The 19,519-nt window shown below is 59.9% G+C and overlaps 1 protein-coding gene across 3 annotated transcripts; it reads right to left on the minus strand.

The window, feature by feature from the left end:
* RHBDF1 (rhomboid 5 homolog 1) lies at positions 173-18,606 on the minus strand. Of its 3 annotated transcripts, XM_018040083.1 has the most exons (18): positions 18,477-18,605; positions 6,926-7,064; positions 6,726-6,856; positions 5,652-5,865; positions 5,023-5,232; positions 4,824-4,946; positions 4,595-4,752; positions 3,881-4,138; positions 3,670-3,781; positions 3,471-3,545; positions 3,206-3,367; positions 2,383-2,483; positions 2,155-2,218; positions 1,685-1,779; positions 1,416-1,491; positions 1,250-1,350; positions 1,004-1,157; positions 173-829 (listed from the first exon to the last, which is right to left on the minus strand). In XM_018040083.1, exons 2-18 carry the CDS (start codon positions 7,040-7,042, stop codon positions 410-412), a joined length of 2,571 nt encoding a protein of 856 aa, XP_017895572.1. In that variant the 5' UTR covers positions 7,043-7,064; positions 18,477-18,605; the 3' UTR covers positions 173-409. The 3 variants fall into 3 exon arrangements, with proteins under 3 accessions (XP_017895572.1, XP_017895571.1, XP_017895573.1); XM_018040082.1 differs by having other exon boundaries at positions 6,726-7,064; positions 18,477-18,606; XM_018040084.1 differs by lacking the exons at positions 6,926-7,064; positions 18,477-18,605 and having other exon boundaries at positions 5,652-6,502; positions 6,726-6,832.

The raw sequence follows: 19,519 nt of genomic DNA on the forward strand, positions 1-19,519 counted from the left end.
GTCACCTGCCAGTCACTCTGCAGAAGGGGACAGAGTGTGCGCACCTGGCCGAGGACCTCCAGGGAGGTGGACCTGACATGAGTGCCCTGTTCTGGGAACTTGGTGGGAGGCCTGGGGCCTGAAGGATGTCCTTCCACAGCACCCAGCCGGAAACCAGAAAGGAGGCGGCAGCTCTGGTTGAGTTAGTGGCAGCTAAAACGCTCCCGGTCTGTTTATTGGCCACGTGAGGTGGTCGTCAGAAGGCTAGTTAGAAGGCAATCTCGGGAACTAGTGTGATAAATGCCCGGAAGCACGAGGGGTTCAACAGCAGTGAACACGGCAAAGTGTGTGGGAAGCAGGGCTCCTGGGCAGAGTCCCGAGCTGCAGGCCTGGCTCCGGCTGCGGGCACACAGCCCCAGCGCCCGCCAGCTCAGTGGAGCTGAGCATCCAGCTCGTACTTCTCACAGAACTTGTCAGTGAAGGGGATGCAGGTGAGGAACTCACACCACTCGCAGCGGACAGGGTAGAAATAGAAGAGGACCACCAGGCCGGCCAGCAGGCCCAGGAAGACCAGCTGAAAGACGATGATCTGGCAGCGCTTGCGGTACAGGTCGAACTTGCCGAAGCTGATGTAGGGCAGGAAGGCAAAGGAGAGGAAGAGGCCGCTGATGAAGCCCGAGATGTGGGCGAAGTTGTCGATCCAGGGCAGCAAGCCGAAGGTGAAGAGGAAGAGCACCACGGCCAGCAGCTTGAAGAAGGCGCGCCAGGGCCGCGCCAGGATCTGCCAGCTCTGGAAGAGCTCCACGAAGAGGCAGGCCAGGATGCCGAACTGCGAGCCAGCCGGGCCCACCTGGGGGTGCAGGTGGCCCTGAGCCAGTGGGCCGGGGCAGGCCGCCCGCCCGCCCCCCCTCCCTTGGCCCAGGGTGGATCAGGACAGGAGCCCCAGGCAGGACAGGGCACAGCAGGAACTCGGGTCTGCTGGACCCAGTTCATGCTGGGCAGCACATGGCAGGGGCAGCCTTACCTCTGCCCGGTATGGCAGGAAGATGGCACTAGCCAGGTTACCAGTGACGCCGCTGAGCAGGTAGATGATGGCTATGCGGTGCCAGCCCGCCAGCTTCTCCAGGTCTCGCAGGACCGTCATCTGGAAGCAGACGGACACCAGGCAGTGCAGGACCCTGTGGGGAGGGGGCACTCAGCAAGGAGCACTGACCAGCTAGTCCTGGGGCCCACCTCTCCCAGCCCCCGCAGCCCACGCGGTGTCACTTGCCCAGCGTGCAAGAAGAGGGACAGCCACAGGCGGTAGAACTGGTCAGGCACCTCGGGGTTGAGGAAGGGCAGGAGCCCGCACACGTCGTCCATGCAGTGCACCTGTGCAGAGTGGCCGTGAGCGCCCGCCACGGCGGCACGCGGAGGGCCCTCCCCCGGAGGCCTACCTGGGAGCAGAGTGTGGCCTCCTCGTGGAAGTAGCCCCTCATGAAGTCACAGTACTCCCGGGAGGTGATCTCACACCTGGAAGGCCAGGCCAGAGCTGGGAGGATGCCCAGGCTCAGGTTTCCGCCCCACTCGCCCACCTTCTTGGCCTGGATAGGTCCGGCCCCTTCCTCACCCCATGCCCCCCGGCATCCTGGGTCGTTTTGGACTGGATATGGGAGCAGGCCTCAGCCCCAGGGTGATGCTGTGTCCAGGACCGGGGCACCCCTACCTGCCCTTGGTGCCAATGCAGCAAGGCCGGCCCGTGATGACGCAGTCCATGTGAGGGTGGTTGGTGTGGTTCCCAGCACTGCTTTTGGTGCAGATCTGGGTCACAAATGGGGATGAGTTGGGTCAAGGTCACCCCTAATCTTGGGCCCCACACCATGCTTGGTTGGAGCAGAGATGGACAGGCTCCTAGGGTAGGAGACAGGCCCCGTTGGCCTCAAGCAGGTCACAAATGCTGGGCCTCAGGGCATCTGTCAAACTGGCATGATGTCATTTGACCTCTTAAGGCTCCGCCTGGTTCTACTTAGAGAGGGAGGCTGTAGTGGATGGGCCGGCTGACTGAAGGCCAGGGCAGAGCATCTGAAAACGGGGTGGTCCCTCAGGGGAGACCTCTGCCATCACTGATGGGTGAGGTGTGGATTTCTCCCCAACACAGTAAGGTGGTTCCCGAACAACCCCTCCACACCAGCTCACCGGCCACTTGGTGATGTCATCTGGCCACTCATGGGGGTCCTCAGAAGAAGGCTCATCACACACCCTGCACGAGCCCAGGGTGTGGTCAGACCTCACTCTGTGCCCTTGGCTTAGCACCCTCCCACCCTACTGGACAATAAGGAGAGCAGTTATACCTCCCTCCACCCCCACTCCCAGGGGAGACATGGACGAACGGAGGTGGACGGGGGGGCAGGCAGCAGGACTGACCTGGGATCCTGGTGGCAGACAGAGCCATACTGCCTCTTTTGGCCAGCAAGGTCTGGGGCACTGGGATGCAGAGGCCACTTCACCCACACTGCCAGCGTGGACTGTGGGAGGACATGGGCTCAGCCCTGGTCAGAGCCCACCATCCCACTGTCTCCAGAAGGCCGGGATCAGAGACCCTGAGCTCCTCCCTCTGGCTCTACACACCCGCGTGCCCTGCAGCCCTTCCATGAATTTGCACTTGGGAAACTGCTCGCATGTTGGGAGATTGTTACGAGTTCAAGAGCATAGTTCCTATTAGGTTGAAAACAGAAACCACCCGTGCCCAAAATTAGGCAACTCGTACAAACTGGGAGCTCCACATAAGATGATAAAAACTTGGATGAAATTGTTCAAAATTTAGTGAGAAAAGTAAGGCAATACCACTTACATAAACTTATGACAGGTGCCAAAAACAAGATGGAAGTGGGAAGGCCACACCCAAATTAAAAACATGCAGAATTCCGTGGTGGTGCAGTGGTTAGGACTTGGTGCTTTCACTGCCAGGGCCTGGGTTGGATCCCTAGTCCAGAAACTAAGATCCCCAAGCCCTGCCGCTCGGCCATTAAAAAAAATAATAAAATTAAGAACACACAGCCTGCAGGGGGAGCAGCCGGAGATGGAGGGATGGGATAAGAAGGAAAGACTGAGGCGAGGGGCCTTGCACAGACGGACTGCATCGTGTGCTGAGAACCAGGGGTTTAGGACAACTCAACCAGCTCTGCCTGAGTCCCAAGGAAACGAGGTGCACACAAGGGTGCGAGCTGAGCTGCGGGTGGGCACTCACCGAGCACTCCTCCTCCGAGGTCTGCACGCAGCCTGACCGGTCGTTACGCACGCAGCAGGCCGAGTGCTTCTCGCGCTCGCGCGCAGCATGGATGAAACTATGCACCTGCGGGTCCTGGCGCATGCACGGCGAGAACTTGGCACCCAGGTGAATGAGGGCCTCCTGCGGGGAGGACGATGCGCAGCTGCGGCTGGGCCTCCGCGAGCCCAGGGCCCCGCCTGGCCCCGCCCCGCCCTCACCGGGCCCCGCCCCGCCCTGCCCTCACCGAGCTGGGCCCGATCCAAAAGTTCTCCTGTTGCACGTACTTGACATTCTCGTAGACCCCACGGTTGCGCAGTACCTGGGAGGTGGAGAGAAAGATAAGACAGAGCTCAGTGGCGCCCCCTCCCGTCAGAGTGGGCGGGAGGGAGCCCAGACTTCGTAGGGCGGAGCCAGGAGAGCACCCGGAGGGCGCCGGGGCTCACCGAGTCTACGGTCTCGTGCTGTGAGAATCCCACGGGCGCCACGCCATAGATGCACACGGCTAGAATGGTGACGAGCGAGTGCACGAAGGTGAGCCAGTAGGTGAAGAAGGGCCTGCGGGGCAAAGCGTCAGCAGAGGCGCCATCGCCAACCTGGAGCGCCCGCGCCCACCTGGAGCCATGCCTGCCCTAAACCCCTCCCCTCGTGGCCCACCTGTGGTCATCCATGTCCTCAATCTGGCGTTTGACATAGCTGTCGATCCGCTTGCGGTAAGTGCGGTTGGTTAGCCGGCCCACCATGCCCAGCCCGTACGGCCGCTTCTCCCTGGCAAACAACTTGCGCACCGGCGTCGCGATGCGCTGGCCCCGCCGCTGCCCCGCCGTGCTCACCACCTCCTGCCGCAGCCGCACTTTGGGCTGCGGGGCCGCTGCGCCGCCCTCCTTCTGCTTGCGCCAGCCACGTTCCAGGGGTCTGGGGAGGGGGGCACTGTCACCACCAGCCCCAGAGCTCCCACACGCTGCAGTCCATCCCTGGCGGGGCCAGGACGACCCACCAAATCTGTTCTGCTCCCATGTGTAACAGGCTGAAGTCAGCCCCGCAGAGCAGAAGCAGAGTGGCCCGAGCCACTCCCGGGATGGCAGGCAGGTGGGGTCAGACCTACATCTGTGAGTATTAATGACGCCACCTCCTCGTCCGCTGGATCCTCTCCAGGCTGTGGGCTCTGGGACCGCCATCCTCCTCCAGGGATGAGCAGCCCAATTTGAATGGTGCCCAGTCCTGGGGCCCCCAAACCTAGTCGCCAAGCTGGGTTCCCAGTCCATGAGATGACCTCCCGCCCGGGGGTCCCCTTGGGCGTCATGCCTTGGAGCAGCTGCTCCTGACAGCCGGGGGGCGTTTCCCCCATGGAGCTCGCCGGGAGGCACTCACAGCATCAGGTGGCTGCGCTCCAGCTCGCTGCGGTCCAGGGCGCCGCCCGTGAGGTCCACCTGCTCTGGGGCTCTCTCCCAGTCTTTAAGCGCTGCCTCCGATGGGGACTCGAACACCTCGTCTGGGTAAGTGGACAGCTCCTCGTGGAGGACACCTTCCTGAGCAAACACCCGCGGTCAGCGTGGGAAGCTTAGGCAGAGGGGTCAGGGTGATGGCACCAGGCTCTTACCCGGGCAAAGAAGGACGTGTCCAGCTCGTCAGGGAAGTCAGCGGTGTCCTCCTCCAGGAAGCTGGCAGGAGTGAAGCTTCGGCGCTGGGCGCGGCGTAACGTGCCATCCCTAACCGAGCGACCCTGCCAGCGAGGGAGTAAGTGCACGGCTCCGTGCAACCAACTCGCCCCCAAACCCCACCTGGGCCCCTGCACCCACCTTCACCAGCGCAGCTGCTGCCCGGAAGCTCATCTTGGCCACCGACTCGCGCTTGCGCCGCCGCGGGAGCCGGTTGAAACCGGAGCGGGAGCTGGAGAAGGAGCAGAGGGAGGCGGCACCCGGCGTGACGGGCGTGTGCGGGGCGCTCGGGCCGTCGGCGGCATCATCCGCCAAGCGGAAGGCCCGGCCCCGGGCCAGGGGGTCTACGATCTGGAGGAAGGGAGGAGATGCCGGAGTTGGGGCTGGTCTGGCCAAGGGGGCTCCTTCCCCACCCCAGACCCCACTGTGGAGAACACAGCTGCTGCTCAACCCCCCACCCAGCAGGCCGCTGGACAGCTGAGTGGGTTCCGCCACAGCCCAGTGCACCCAGGACCCCCTCTGCGCCTGCGTTTGTGTTACAGCGCTGTCCGTCCCGCGATGCTCCCAGTCCAGACGCTGGCCAAGGCTCAGGCCCAGGTCCCTGTCTTCCCTCAGGAGCCCCTCATCCCAGAGAGCGTCTTAGGTGCCTTTACAGGAGCACCCAACCACCATCCGAATCCAGGAGCTCCCAGGGACCGCCTTTGCTAGGGCTGGCTGTGTCCCTGGCCCAGCCCAGAGGAGCTGAGTGAGGGGCCCAAGGGAGGGCGTACCTTCTGCATGCCCAGCTGGCAGGGCCCCACATACAGAGGAGGCGGCGTCTCAGTGCTGGTCAGCGACACATTGTCCTGGCTAGGCAGGTCTAGCTCGCGGATGACCTGGGGCTTCAGCCTCCCATAGCGCTGGCTGCAGTGGCGGATGCTCTTGCGCTGCCACTTCTGGGTGCTGTCACTGTCCTTGCTCACTCCAAACCAGTCGGCCGTGCCCCTGCCGGGGGAGGAGCTCAGCGAGGGTGCCCGGCTGTCCCCTCCCCCGGCCCGGGCCTCAGAGGTGTTCCCCCTCGGCATGCCTGCCGCAGGCCTCCAGACCCTCCAGGGGCCCAGGTGGGCTGTGGCTGATCAAGGAGAGAAGAGGGTTCTGGCCCTGGCCACCCCTGCACAGTCAGCCAACTCCAAACTGCCACCAGAGACGGCAGGCCTGGGTGAAACAGGTGAGTGTTTCACACATGCCCTCTCGCCATCCTTGAGGCAAGGATTTCTGGAGAGACACCGAGGCTGGACGGAGGTCAGAGTTCAGCCAGCCGGAACATGGCCACGAGCAGCAGCTGGGCCTGGCACACGGCAGAACCCAGGAAGCGGGTGCCGCAGCCCCGAGCAGGCTGCCCACAGCCCTCAGACATGCAAGCAGAAACGCTGCTGCGCCTGCCGTCAGGTGCCCCGGGGACGCCAGCAACGCTGGCAGCTCCGGGGGCGCACAAGCCATGCTCACGCTCGCGGACACCAGCACACGCCTGCCCTGGTACCTGAGCAGGGACCGAGAGAGACGGGCACTGCGGGAGGGCCCTGCGGGCAGCAGGGGGCCCGACGGAGGCAGAGTGTGGACGCGCCCAGAGCACACCCGGCGGCTGTCCGGGGCCAGAGCGTTGGGTGGGGAGACAGAGAGGAGAGAGAAGGTGCTGGGGGCAGAAAAAGGGGCAGGCGACGGCAGCCAGCCCCAGAGCAGGGGAGCGGGGATGCACGATCGAGAAGGCCCCCGCCCCGCTCCCAGCCCTGTGGCCTGAAGGGACCCTGTGTGCTGCCTCTGCCCCAGGGCCCCGCCCGCCCCGACCAGCCAGGACAGCCCAGTACCTGCGGATAGTCTGTGTGATGGACATCTGGCGCTGCAGCGCCGGCCGCCGGGGCTCCTGGTGGGGCGAAGGGACGCGGGCGGGCTCGGCCGGCATGCTCACGCTCCGCAGGAACGCCTGGCGTCTCAAGGGCTGGGCAACGGGGTCCCGGTGAGGGCGCTGGACGGGCTGGACCCACAGCCCCCGCTGCCCAGGGCCTACCTGCAGGAAGCTGGGCTCCTCCGCTGCCGGGGGCACCACAGCCGGGATGTCCAGCTTCAGCCACGGCGGCTTCTTGTGCTGCAGGCTGCTGCTGCTGTCCCTTCGGGCCTCGCCCATGGTTCAGGCAGACTAGGCGGGCCTGGAGTTAGGACACAGCGCTTTAATACTGCCGTGGGCCTGGGTTCAATCTCGGGTCGGGGAACAGGGATCCCAAAGCCACGCAGCACAGCCAAAACACAACACGGACAGGTCTCTGCGGGCCCCCAGGCCCAGGCCCGGGAGGAGGGAGAGTCAGTGATAATCAGAAGAGACGGCCCCAGCACAGCTCAGCACCCACGGGCTCACTGCCTGTCTCCGCTGTCTCAAGACACCACCGGGCACACACTGGGCCCCCAGACAACAGACATTCGGGTGACAAACAGTTCAGGACCCCCCATGAGCCACTCACAGGTGCTCAGGACTCACTGGTGGAGAAAAGAGGAATCCAAAACGGAGTTCCTGCACGACTAGGCTTGGAGTCCAGGCAGACAGGAAGCCCGCACGGACATACACTGAGCTAAAATTTGCAAAGTGTGACGGGGATAAAGCAGCATGTGGCAACTGCCTGCCTGTGAGGGCTGTGACACAGAGCCTTTTACCTGGTATAAAAGGAAGCCTTACATCAGAGTAAAGACTCTCAGCCTGATCCAGAGAGCACGGCCACGGGCAGGCTGCTCCCCACACAGGGGATGGCCAGGGCAGAAGCGCGAGGAAGCGCGAGGGCTGAGAAGCCAGCCTGGTCTGTACATGGGGCGAATCCAAGGGTGGACTTCAGTCTCCCAGCCACCACAGCAGCTGCACCAGAGACAGAGGGCCCACTACGTCCACGACAGGGTGCAGGGGCCCTCCCTCTCTCTGAGGCGGGACCACCTGGTTTCCCAGAGGCCGAGGGTTCCTACAGCCAAGTGCTTGCCTGCGTGCCAAGCCGCTTTGGTGTCTCTTTGAGACCCTATGAGCTGTAAGGAGCCAGGTTCCTCTTTCCATGGGATTCTCCAGACATACTGGAGTCAGTTGCTGTGCCCTCCTCCTGGGAATCTTCCCAACCCGGGGACTGAACCCACGCCTCTTAAATCTTTCATTGGCAGAGCTTCTCTTTACCACTAGCACCAGCTGGGAAGCCAAGGGACCTCCTGAAAACCACCTAGTGAAGCGCTGCTGTCACCACCAGGGGGCGCCACATACCAAGAAACTTCAGCAAAGATGCTCCCTGGGGGCTCAGACCATACAGAACCTGCCACAAGGCAGGAGGCCAGGGTTCGAACCCTGGGTGGGAAGATCCCCTGGAGAAGGAAATGCTACCCACTTCAGTCTTCTTGCCTGGAGAATTTTCTATGGATAGAGGAACCTGGCAGGGTACAGCCCATGGAGGTGCAAAGGGTCAGACACGACTGAGCAGCTAACCCTCGCACTCGCACTTTGCTCAGCACCCTGAGCGCCTACGAACTACAAACCCAGCGGAGACGGCACGCCAGCTGAGCTACTTCCTGAGCGCCTACGAACTACAAAACCAGCCGAGGAGATGGAGCGCCAGCGGAGCTACTTCAGACCCTGAAAAATGACGCCGCTAAAGTGCTGCGCTCAATACGCCAACACACTTGGAAAACTCAGCAGTGGCCAAGGACTGGAAAAGGTCAGTTTTCATTCCAATCCCAAAGAAAGGCAATGCCAAAGAATGCTCAAAGTGAAAGTCCCTCAGTCGTGTCCAACTCTTTGTGACCCCATGAACTATACAGTCCATGGAATTTCTAGGCCAGAATACTGGAGTGGGTAGCCTTTCTCTTCTCCAGGAGATCTTCCCAACCTGGGAATCAAACCCAGGTCTTCCGCACTGCAGGCAGATGCTTTACCAGCTGGGCCACAAGGGAAGTCCAAGAACACTGGAGTGGGTAGTATTCTTCAAGCAATGGGAATACCAGACCACCTGACCTGCCTCCTGAGAAACCTGTGTGCAGGTCAAGAAGCAACAGTTAGAACTGGACATGGAACAACAGACTGGTTCCAAATTGGGAAAGGAGTACGGCAAGGCTGTATATTGTCACCCTGCTTATTTAACCTTAATGCCAAGCTGGATGAAGCACAAGCTGGAATCAAAACTGCCGGGAGAAATATCAATCACCTCAGATATGCAGATGACACCACCCTTATGGGAGGAAGTGAAGAGGAACTCAAGAGCCTCTTGATGAAAGTGAAAGAAGAGAGTGAAAAAGCTGGCTTAAAACTCAACATACCAAAAACAAAGATCATGGCATTTGGTTCCATCACTTCATGGCAAATAGAAGGGGGAAACAATGGAAACAGTGACAGACTTTATTTTCTTGGGCTCCAAAATGACTGCAGATGGTGACTGCAGCCATGAAATTAAAAGATCCTTGGAAGAAAAGCTATGAAAAACCTAGACAGCATATTAAAAAGCAGGCATTACTTTGCTGACAAAGATCCATCTAGTCAAGGCTATGGTTTTTCCAGTGTCATGTATGGATGTGAGAGCTGGACCATAAAGCTGAGTGCCAAAGAATTGATGCTTTTGGACTGGGTGCCGGAGAAGACTCTCGAGAGCCCCTTGGACTGCAGGGGGATCCAACCAGTCCATCCTAAATGAAATCAGTCCTGAATACTCATTGGAAGGACTGATGCTGAAGCTGAAACCCCATTACTTTTACCACCTGATGGAAAGAGCTGACTCATTAGAAAAGACCCTGATGCTAGGAAAGATTGAAGGTGGGAGGAGAAGGAGACGACAGAGGATGAGATGGTTGGATGGCATCACCAACTCAATGAACATGAGTTTGAGCAAGCTCCAGGAGTTGGTGAAGGACAGGGAGGCCTGGCGTGCTGCAGTTCATGGGGTCGTAAAGAGTCGGACATGACTGAGCGACTGAACTGAACTGACCCTAAGCCCCATATCCCTTGGCACAGGGGCAGGGCCCAGGACCCAGAGCTGAAGGCTTGATTTGGTCCACCCCAGCCTAGCCATGGGACCATGAGGCAGTAGCCACATAAGCAGGGCTCCTTGGCACTTACTTCCCTCTTCCTGAAACGGCACTTTTTGGGCAGGTCTGCTTCCCTGGCCCCAGAGAAGAACCACAGGGCCTGGAAACACTCTACACATGGACATCACCAGGTGGGAAACATCGAAATCAGACTGATTATGTTCTTTGCAGCCGAAGACAGAGAAGCTCTATACAGTCAGCAAAAACAAGACCTGGAGCTGTGACTCAGATCATGAGCTCTTTATTGCAAAATTCAGGCTGAAATTAAAGAAAGCAGGGAAAACCACTAGGCAGTCAAATATGACATAAATCAAATCCCTTATGATTATACAGTGGAAGTGACAGATTCAAGGGATTATATCTGATAGACATACTGCCTGAAGAACTATGGACAGAGGTTCGTAACACTGTACAGAAGGCTGTAATCAAAACCATCCCAAAGAAAAAGAAATGCATGAAGGCAAAGTGGTTGTCTGAGGAAAGTATATAGAAAAAATAGCTGAGAAAAGAAGTGAAAGGCAAGCAAGACAAGGAAAGACATACCCACCTGAATGCAGAGTTCCAAAGAACAGCAAGGAGAGATAAGAAAGCAATGCAAAAAAAATAGAGGATAACAATAGAATGGGAAAGACTAGAGATCACTTCAAGAAAATCGGAGGTATCAAGAGGACATTTCATGCAAGGATAGGCACAGTAAAAGAGAGAAATGATAAGGACATAACAGAAGACGAGATTAAGAAGAGGTGGCAAGAATACACAAAAGAACTATACAAAAAACGGTCTTGGTGACCCAGAGAATCATGATGGTGTGGTCACTCACATATAGCCAGACGTCTTAGAATGTAAAGTAAGTGGGCTTAAGGGAGCATCACTACCAACAAAGCTAGTGGAGGTGATAGAATTCCAGCTGAGCTATTTAAAATCCTCAAAGATGATGCTGTGAAAGTGCTGCACTCAATATGCCAGCAAATCTGGAAATCTCAGCAGTGGCCACAGGACCAGAAAAGGTCAGTTTTCATTCCAATCCCAAAGAAAGGCAATGCCGAAGAATGTTCAAATTACCATACAATTGGCTCATTTTGCAGGACAGCAAAGTAATATGCAAAATCCTTCAAGCTAGGTTTCAACAGTACAGGAACTTCCAGATGTACAAGACGGATTTTAAAAAGGCAGAGGAACCAGAAATCAAATTGCCAACACCCACTGGGTCATGGAGAAAGCAAGGGAACTCCAGAAAACATCTACTTCTGTTCACTGACTACGCTAAAGCCTTTGTGTGGATCACAACAAACTGGAAAATTCTTAAGAGATGGGAATACCAGACCACCTTACCTGCTTCCTGAGAAATCTGTACGCAGGTCAAGTGGCAACGGTTAGAACTGGGCCTGGAACAACAGTCCGATTCAAAATTGGGAAAGAAGAACGTCAAGGCTGCATACTGTCACCCTGCTTATTTAACTTATATGCAGAGGATATCGTGCGAAATGCTGGGCTGGATGAATCACAAGCTGGAATCAAGATTGCCAGGAGAAATGTGAGCAACCTCAGATATGCAGATGCATCACCCTTATGGCAGAATGTGAAGAGGAACTAAAGAGCCTCTTGATGAAGGTGAAGGACAAGAGTGGAAAAGCTGACTTAAAACTCAACATTCAAAAAAGCAAGATCATGGCATCCAGTCCCATCACTTCACGGCAAACAGAAGGGGGAAAAGTGGAAACAGTGACAGATTTTATTTTCTTGGGCTCCAAAATCACTGTGGACAGTGACTGCAGCTGCAAAAGTAAAAGATGCTTGCTCATTGGAAGGAAAGCTATGACCATCCTAGACAGCATATTAAAAAGCAGAGACATCACTTTGCTGACAAAGGTCCGTCTAGTCAAAGCTATGGTTTTTCCAGTAGTCATGTATGGATGTGAGAGTTGGACCATAGAGAAGCTTGAGCACTAAAGAACTGATGCTTTTGAACTGTGGTGCTGGAGAAGACTCTTGAGAGCCCCTTGAACTACAAGGAGATCCAACCAGTCCATCCCAAAGGAAATCAGTCCTGAATATTCACTGGAAGGACAGATGCTGAAGCTGAAGCTTCAGTACTTTGGCCACCTGATGGGAAGAGCCGACTCACTGGAAAAGACCCTGATGCTGGGAAAGATTGAAGGTGGGAGGAGAAGTGGGTGGCAGAGGATGAGACGATTGGATGGCATCACTGACTCAATAGACATGAATTTGAGCAAACCCCGGGAGACAGTGAAGGAAGGGGAGGCCTGGCATGCTGCAGTCCGTGGGGTCACAAAGAGTCGTGACTTAGCATCTCAGCAACAACAACAAACAGAGGGTCCTTGCACAACAAGGCCAAGGGGAGCAGGGGCGTGGTGGAGACTCACTTTCTCAGCCTCTCAAAGCACCCCAGACCCTGACAGATTCCGACCTGCGGGGCCTGCGGCTCACCCACCGAGGTCACGAGACACAGCCTCTACTTCCGAGCCTCCCTCTCAACTGCCTGGCGAGATGCAGAGAGAAGACTTTACGCATAGCGAAACTGAAGCCTAGGAAGGGAGGCTGGCCTTGCCCAAGGTCACCGATTTGTGGCACCATAACTAGAGACGCAGCTGCTACTGGCTTGCTCTGCACAGACCAGAGAAGGGACCCTGCTTGGAGGCTCCACCAGCTCGCTATGGACCTGAAGGCAGGTCTGACATGACGGCGTCTTGACTGAGAACTGGGTCCCTCTGGGGTCTGAACCAGGAGACCAACTCTCAGCGTCCAACTCACACCACCACCCAGCCCAGGCTTGCACGGCTGTGGCCAAGCAGCCCTCCCATCTTGGGAGGCAGCGTCCTCGTCATCCGCCAGCCCCTCCACAGGTCAGAGAGACTGACCTGCCCTGTGTGCAGGCCCCTGGTCTCGAGCACCAGCGACAGAATCTCAGACCGTACTGGGCATGTTGGGAAGACAGAAGGAGCTCAGAAGCTACAGGGTTGGGACAACACTCTGGGTCACCTCCTTAGCCATGACTGGGCCGGGGCTGCCAGCTGGAGGCCCGAGCAGTCAGACCCCTCAGATGATGCTGCGCCCCTGGGGCCTTGTGGAGAGGGGCCAGAAAGGGCAGGACCCCTTAGCATTTCAGGTGGAGGCCCCGGTACCGTCAGCCTGGCCCTGCCACCCAACCCCATGGCTCACATGGCCTCATACGCTCCTGGTGAAGCTACTGCGAGGTCTGGATGGGAACCCGCAGGCGGGGTGCTGGGGACTACCCCTGCAGAAGCTTCCGCACACACACCCAGAACATCTAGATGCCGCAAGATGGTCCTCCACTCGGGAGAGTCGGAAACCCCTGCCCGCCAATGGGTGCACACCACCGCCCACACCTGCAACCCTCCAAGGCCCCTCCTCACAGCTGGCTCCCCCAGGACACACATTCTGCCCACGGGGTCATCCTGCCAGGGCCTGGATCCCCTGGGCTTGGTTGGGACCACATCCACACGTGTGCTGTCCAGTCCCGCCACACCAGGCCCACAATGTCAAGGGCAGGCCTGCTCCAGAGCCACGGCTCAGTGACCACTGGACATCTCAGAGTGTGGGCTAACAGGGGCCAGGCCCCATGAAGTGGGGTGATGGGAAATTCCTGAAGATGCCCCTTCACTGGGGCCTGGGAGGAGCTACCATATGACTGGGGAGGAGGTGGGAGGGGGCGGGGGGCACACAGAGGAGCCGGGCACCCCCTGCCCCCACCAGCCAGGGCCACCGGACACAGGAGCCTCTTACGAGGAAGGCTCCAGCTCCCTCCTGGACACACAGACCTCCGGGTGCCCACCCCCACCAGCACCCACCGCATCTGGGGCTGAGGCTGGACGGCGCTCCCGATGCCACACGGCTCCTTGCCCCCAGAGCCGCGGGTTCCCGGCCTGACCCTCCCTGTGTGACCGGTCCCCGCCCCGCCCCCGTCAACCCATGCCAAACTCTGGACCTCAAGCGGGTGGGGTTCACAGACAGGGTTGGGAGTGGCTCCACAGTGGGCCCCAAGGACGTGGGGGAGGGACAGGCCCAGGCCGGACAAAGAGTCTGGGCTAGAAAGGGGAACAGCGCCCGCCCAGAGGAGACAGTGGCTCAGTGTCTGGGTCTCCCCGGGCACACAGGGGGCTCTTGTTCCTAGACGGCCCCTGGGGGGGTTTCCCTACAGCAACCCCTTCCACTGCCCCCAGCACAGGGCGAGACCTCAGCCCAGGGAGGGCCTGCCTGCCACGGTCACGGCATCTGAGTCACTCCAGCGACACTCGCGGCCGCCCCCTCGGGCCCAGACCTACCAGGGACTCCCAGACAGGCCCAGGGAAGCGCGGGGAGGGACGGCGCTCAGGATCGCGAGGCGACGCTGGGGGGGGCTGGGGGCCACCACAAGGGCCGCTGCAAGCAGGAACCAGCACGGCAGAGGGCTAGCGGGAGGGGGCAGGCCCCCCAAGGAGCAGCCACGGCTGATCTGGCGATGACCCCCGGGGGTCCTGGGCAGGCGCCCAGGAGGGCCCGGGAAGTGGAAGACAGAGCGGGAGCCTGGCCTGAGACAGGGCCCTGACCCAGCTCCCTTCTGCCACCTGTAACCCTGAGCAAGCCTGAACCCTCCCCTCTGAAAACCGGAGACCACAGCAGAGCCTGGGACACACGGCTGCTCAAGCAGCAGCAGCTGATTCAGAAACGGCCCTGCCTGCCAGCGCAGGGACAACGGTTCGATCCCTGATCCGGGAAGACCGCACGTGCCGTGGAGCAGTCAAGTCCACGTGCTGCAGCTTCCGAAAAGCCCGTGGTCCGCAGAAAGAGCGGGCACGGCAGTGAGAAGCCGGCGCACGCCACCGGGAGGGCCCCGCGGGCCGCGGCAACACAGTCAACATCAAGCACACAAAAGGTATTTTTTTAAAAAACACGCTGGACCTAAACAGAATAGAATATTGTAAGTCATCGATGAAAGTGAAGTCGTGCCCAACTCTCTGCGACCCCATGGACTGTACCCACCACGTTCCTCCATCCATGGGATTTTCCAGGCAAGAGTCCTGGAGTGGGTTGCCATTTCCTTCTCCAAGCGATCTTCCCAACCCAGGGATCAAACCCTGGTCTCCCGCATTGCAAGCAGACTCTTTACCCTCTGAGCCAGCAGGGAAGCCCTTAAGCCATCTGTACTTCAACTAAGAAAGAAAGACAGGAGCAGGCTGGTGACGCGAGCCGGCTGTGGGGAGCTCCCGAGGAGGGCCCAAGAGCAGAGCCTATCAGAGCGTGGGGCGTGGGACGGCCCGGGCAACACCCTTCAGAGGGACTTGGTTTGGGAAAGTGTAGCCAAGCAGCAGGAGGAGATGGGGGAGAGAGGTTCCGGCCCACCCAGGCCTGGACAGGCCACAGCTGGGTTAAGGCTGGAGCCTTTGCTTCTGCACTGAGCCTGCCCCGCACACCTGGAGGACAACGCTGACCAGGGGCATCTGGAGGCCAAGTGGGTGGCCCAGCCTCAGGACCAGAACCACAAGCTTGGGGCCAACTCTGCCCCGGGGACCACCGGCCACCAAGGTCAGCTGCAGCAAATGGCCCGACCCCAGGATACCCACCCTGACGTGACCCCAGCTCACCTGCACGTGGTCCCAGGAGGGGCCAGCTCCTCCTACCTCCCACTGTGAGCCCTGATCTTTGACCCTCAGTCTCCTGTTTGACCCAGAGTCTGATACCCAGCCCCAGGTCTCCCTTGGGAGTTTTGACTCCGGTCCTCCACCACGTGCTGCTCTGGCAAAGCGGAAATGAGCTGGCTCCTCTGAGCGTCTTGACCTCGTCTGTTTCCAGCATCTTATTGGGAATGACCCTGGGCAGGCCCTCATGCTCCTCACCCCCCACCAGTGACCTTCCACTTTTCTGTGGAAGGTATGAGGTTCAGAAGGGAGCAGGCAGACCTGAGACCTGGCCCCTGGCTTGCTCGGTGCCCTATGCCATCCTTAGGAGGAAAACGGATCCCTGAGCCCCAGGCACCCACACCAGCTGTCACCCCAGATGAACCTGCAGGGCGCCAGCCAGAACCACAGGAGACTCCCTGCTTTAGAACACCCTGAAAGGACTGCCCTGCGAGGGTGATGCAGGAAAGGGGTGCGGCCCTATGACCGGGTGCTGCCCAAAGGCTCGGCAGACACAGATGGCCCAGGGGGTCACTGGCCACCAATTAAAGCCTATGACCCACCTGGGGCTAACAGGGTGGAGGCACCCTGGGATCGGGAAGCACCAGGCTCAGAAAGGTCAGGGGACCCTTCTGTGACACAGCCAGCTCCAGGGTAGGGCAGGGACTTCGCTATAACAGGTTCTGGGTATGACAATCTGGGATCTAACTGGACCTCGGGAGTCAGGTTGCAAGCCCATCTCAAGCTGTGGAATGGAAAGACCCAAATCCCACCAACAGGCCTGGACAGAGGGCAGACGATCAGCCTGTCACCAGTCAGAGGCCCCAGAAGTGCTCCTGGCCAGCCCCACAATGTGCTCCCTGTGCCCACACAGCCCCAGGCTCAGCAGCCCTGCCCAGGACACGGCAGCTGGGGGATCGCACCCTTTAGGCCACGGGAGGGGACGCCTCGCCCCTGAACTCTACTCCTGGAGCAAGAAAGGCTTCAGCCAGCAGAAGCCTGGCACACCTGCCTCAAACCCGACTCTGGCTAGCCCCGCTGACCTGTCACAACCCCTGCAGAGGTCCTCTGCGTCCACCTTACAGATCAGGAAACTGAGGCTCAGAGAGGCCAGTCACCATCTGCGATCACCCAGCCTCCAAGCAGTTCAAAGCCTTGGGCCATGTCTGCCCAGGAGCTGGGGAGGGGGCCATGGGCTCCCGGGGAGGGGCAGACCATCTGGGATCCTCAGGCTAGGGGGGGCAACAGCCCCTCTGAGACCCCCATGCCACCTGACCTCCACCCAGAGCATCTCAGGTCAGGGAGAAGGGAGCCACCCTCACACCCAACCCAGAAAACAGGCAGCAGCTAAGGAATCCGATCCTTGGGCTGAAAGTAGATCCTGTCACAGACACTGAGGTGGGGGAACCGGGGCTGGGGAGGGGTGGGCAGGCAGAGGGAGCCCCTCATATCTGGGGAGACGAGCTACAGGAGGTGCCCTGAGCAACAGCTTGAGTCCAGAGACCCTGAGAGGGGCCTGGAAGGCAGGCACGACCTGAGTGATCCCTCTGAACCACGGGGCCCCTGGACTATGCACCGCCAAGGGCAGTGGTTTGCCGGCCAGCCCTCGAATGCAGTGCTCCAGGTCCAGGCCCTCGGTCAGCACTCTTGGGGGGAGCCTGGGGCCCCGGCACCTTTCATCCAGGGTCACCCTGCTACAAGCCCTACTGGTAGCCCCTACTTTTCTCAAGGAAAAGGACACAGCTTGCCCTAAATAACCCGGTGGCAGGGGCTCGGCCTCAGGGAACCCTTAAGCCCCAGCCACCTGCTGGGTTGTCCAGCGTTGTCCCACCCTCTGGGTGGGGGCTAAGGGGGCTGGGGCTGGCCCCACCAGGGTGGGGAGAACCCAGCATCTACCTGGGCCAAACCTGAAAAGCCAGTTTCATCCCTGAATCTCATCTGCCAGGAAGTCCCCAGTGGGGGTTGGGGGACCTTTCCCAACACAGGGCTAGGGCCTCCAGATCCAGACCTTGCTCACCCGGATACACAGATACACACCCCCAAACTGTGCACCCGCGAGGAGAAACTCGTCAGGGACAGGTGGGCCCCCAGCAGGGTGAGCAGCCAGGCCCCCCAACCCAGGGTCCTGAGCACCTGGGATCCTGCCATCTCCCCAGCCAGGAGACGGCCTGCTTCCCAGCACCGGGTAGTGGCCACAGGCTCAGGCCCTGGCCTGGTCCTCTTGGCCACTGAGCACAAGGTAGGAAGACGCCCGGCAGCTTCCTGCGTTGAGAGGCAGGATTGTGAAGCTGAAGGTGGGCCAGTCCCTCCCCAAACCCCAGGTTCACAGCTACTGCTATTACGGAAGTCAGTCCCATCCCCAGGGAGGACGGCTGGGACAGCGACGATCCGGAGAAGTCCCACCCAGAAGTCCCACCCTCCGAGCTGGAGTTTCGACTTGAGACACCACCCACTGGCGGAGGCCGGGCAGGAAAGCGTAAAGGGCGGGGGGAGGGTACAGCTCAGAGGCGCCTGGGGACACCCGGACCCCGAGCCCTCCCGCTGCCCGGACCCTCAGCTGTCGGGCGGGGGCTGGAGCCGAGCTGTCCGGCCGGGTCAGGCCGCCGCCCGGACGCGCTAATCCGGCCACGGGCTATTTTTGCGGTCCGCCGAGTTAGGAATCCGGGGCTGGGCCGCCGCCTCCTTGCGCGGCTCGGGAAACTCCGGGAGGGAAAGTCCGGCCGTCTCGGGCGGAGACTCCTGAAGCCGGGACGCGGCCAGACTCCCGCCGCTCTGAGCCGCTCCGGCGGCGGAGGGCTGGGGACCGGCCCTGGCGCTGCGGACGCCGTCTCGGGACCCAACCCGGCCCGCGCCCCGCGTGCAGCCCCGCCCGGCTCGCTCACTCACCACTGCCGCCAGCGCCGGGGGTCCCGGGGGTCCTGAGGGCTGCGGGGAGGGGCTGCAGCCGCCGGCCCGAGGGCGCCCGCGCCGAGTCCCCGCCCGCCCGTCCGGCCCGCCCGTCTGCCCGGGAATGCCATGGAGCGAGGGGCGTGCGCGCCGGGGGCGGGCCCGGCTGAAGGGGGCGGCCGCGTGACTCAGGGCTCAGGAATGCGCGCGGCGCGCCCCGCCAGAGCCACCTCCTCCGGGAGGGCGGCGGGGACACCTCTGGCTGGGGGTCGAAAGCGCCTTGGTCGGGGCAGGAGGACCTGGTGGCCCAGCTGGACCGAATCTGATGGTCAGCCTCACCCGCTCCCGGACCCGGAGTGAGTCCTGACCGTAGCAGATGCTTTGACTTGGGCTTGCAGAGTGGAGAGTCTGGGAGACAGCCCTGTATCTACAGGGACCCAAACCCCCAGCCTCCTCCAAGGCTGGGCTGCCAAGTCCCTCGGAGCCTCACTGGCACACACATGCCCCTGCTTTCATGCACTGAAACACACGCTCTGCTTCTGTAACTCAGCTTGCCTCTTGCATAGTCTGGATCACCTAGATCAGCTAGTTTTGGGGGAAATGGAAACGTACTACAATTCTAGGAACTAAAACATCTCACTCACTCTTGCCCCTGCTTTTGCAGTTGTCTAGCCCCTGTAACCTTAACCATGCTTGTCTGTGTAAACAGCAGGCAGTCCCCCACCCCCTCCCCATCCTGAGCGCCCAAAGTATCCAACAGACTACAGAACGCAGACCCGGAATTGGGACCCAGTAAAGGAACTGTACACCCAACAGTCGGGTCTCGGAGCTTGTGTGCAAACTCCTCTGGGCCCGCGGCGGAATAAACCCAAGTTCTCCAACCCTCCAAGTGTAGCTTGGTTTCTCAACCGCTAGTTTCTACGACATACCCGCTCACACTCGGGTTTGCCCCCGGATTCCTTCACCCACGCCTGTTTACACAGACTCCCATACCCACACCTACGCATACACAACTGTAACACTTCCGTGCCCACTTGCACACT

The sequence above is a fragment of the Capra hircus genome, chromosome 25 (genome assembly GCF_001704415.2).
Source record: "Capra hircus breed San Clemente chromosome 25, ASM170441v1, whole genome shotgun sequence".
Lineage (NCBI taxonomy): Eukaryota > Metazoa > Chordata > Mammalia > Artiodactyla > Bovidae > Capra > Capra hircus.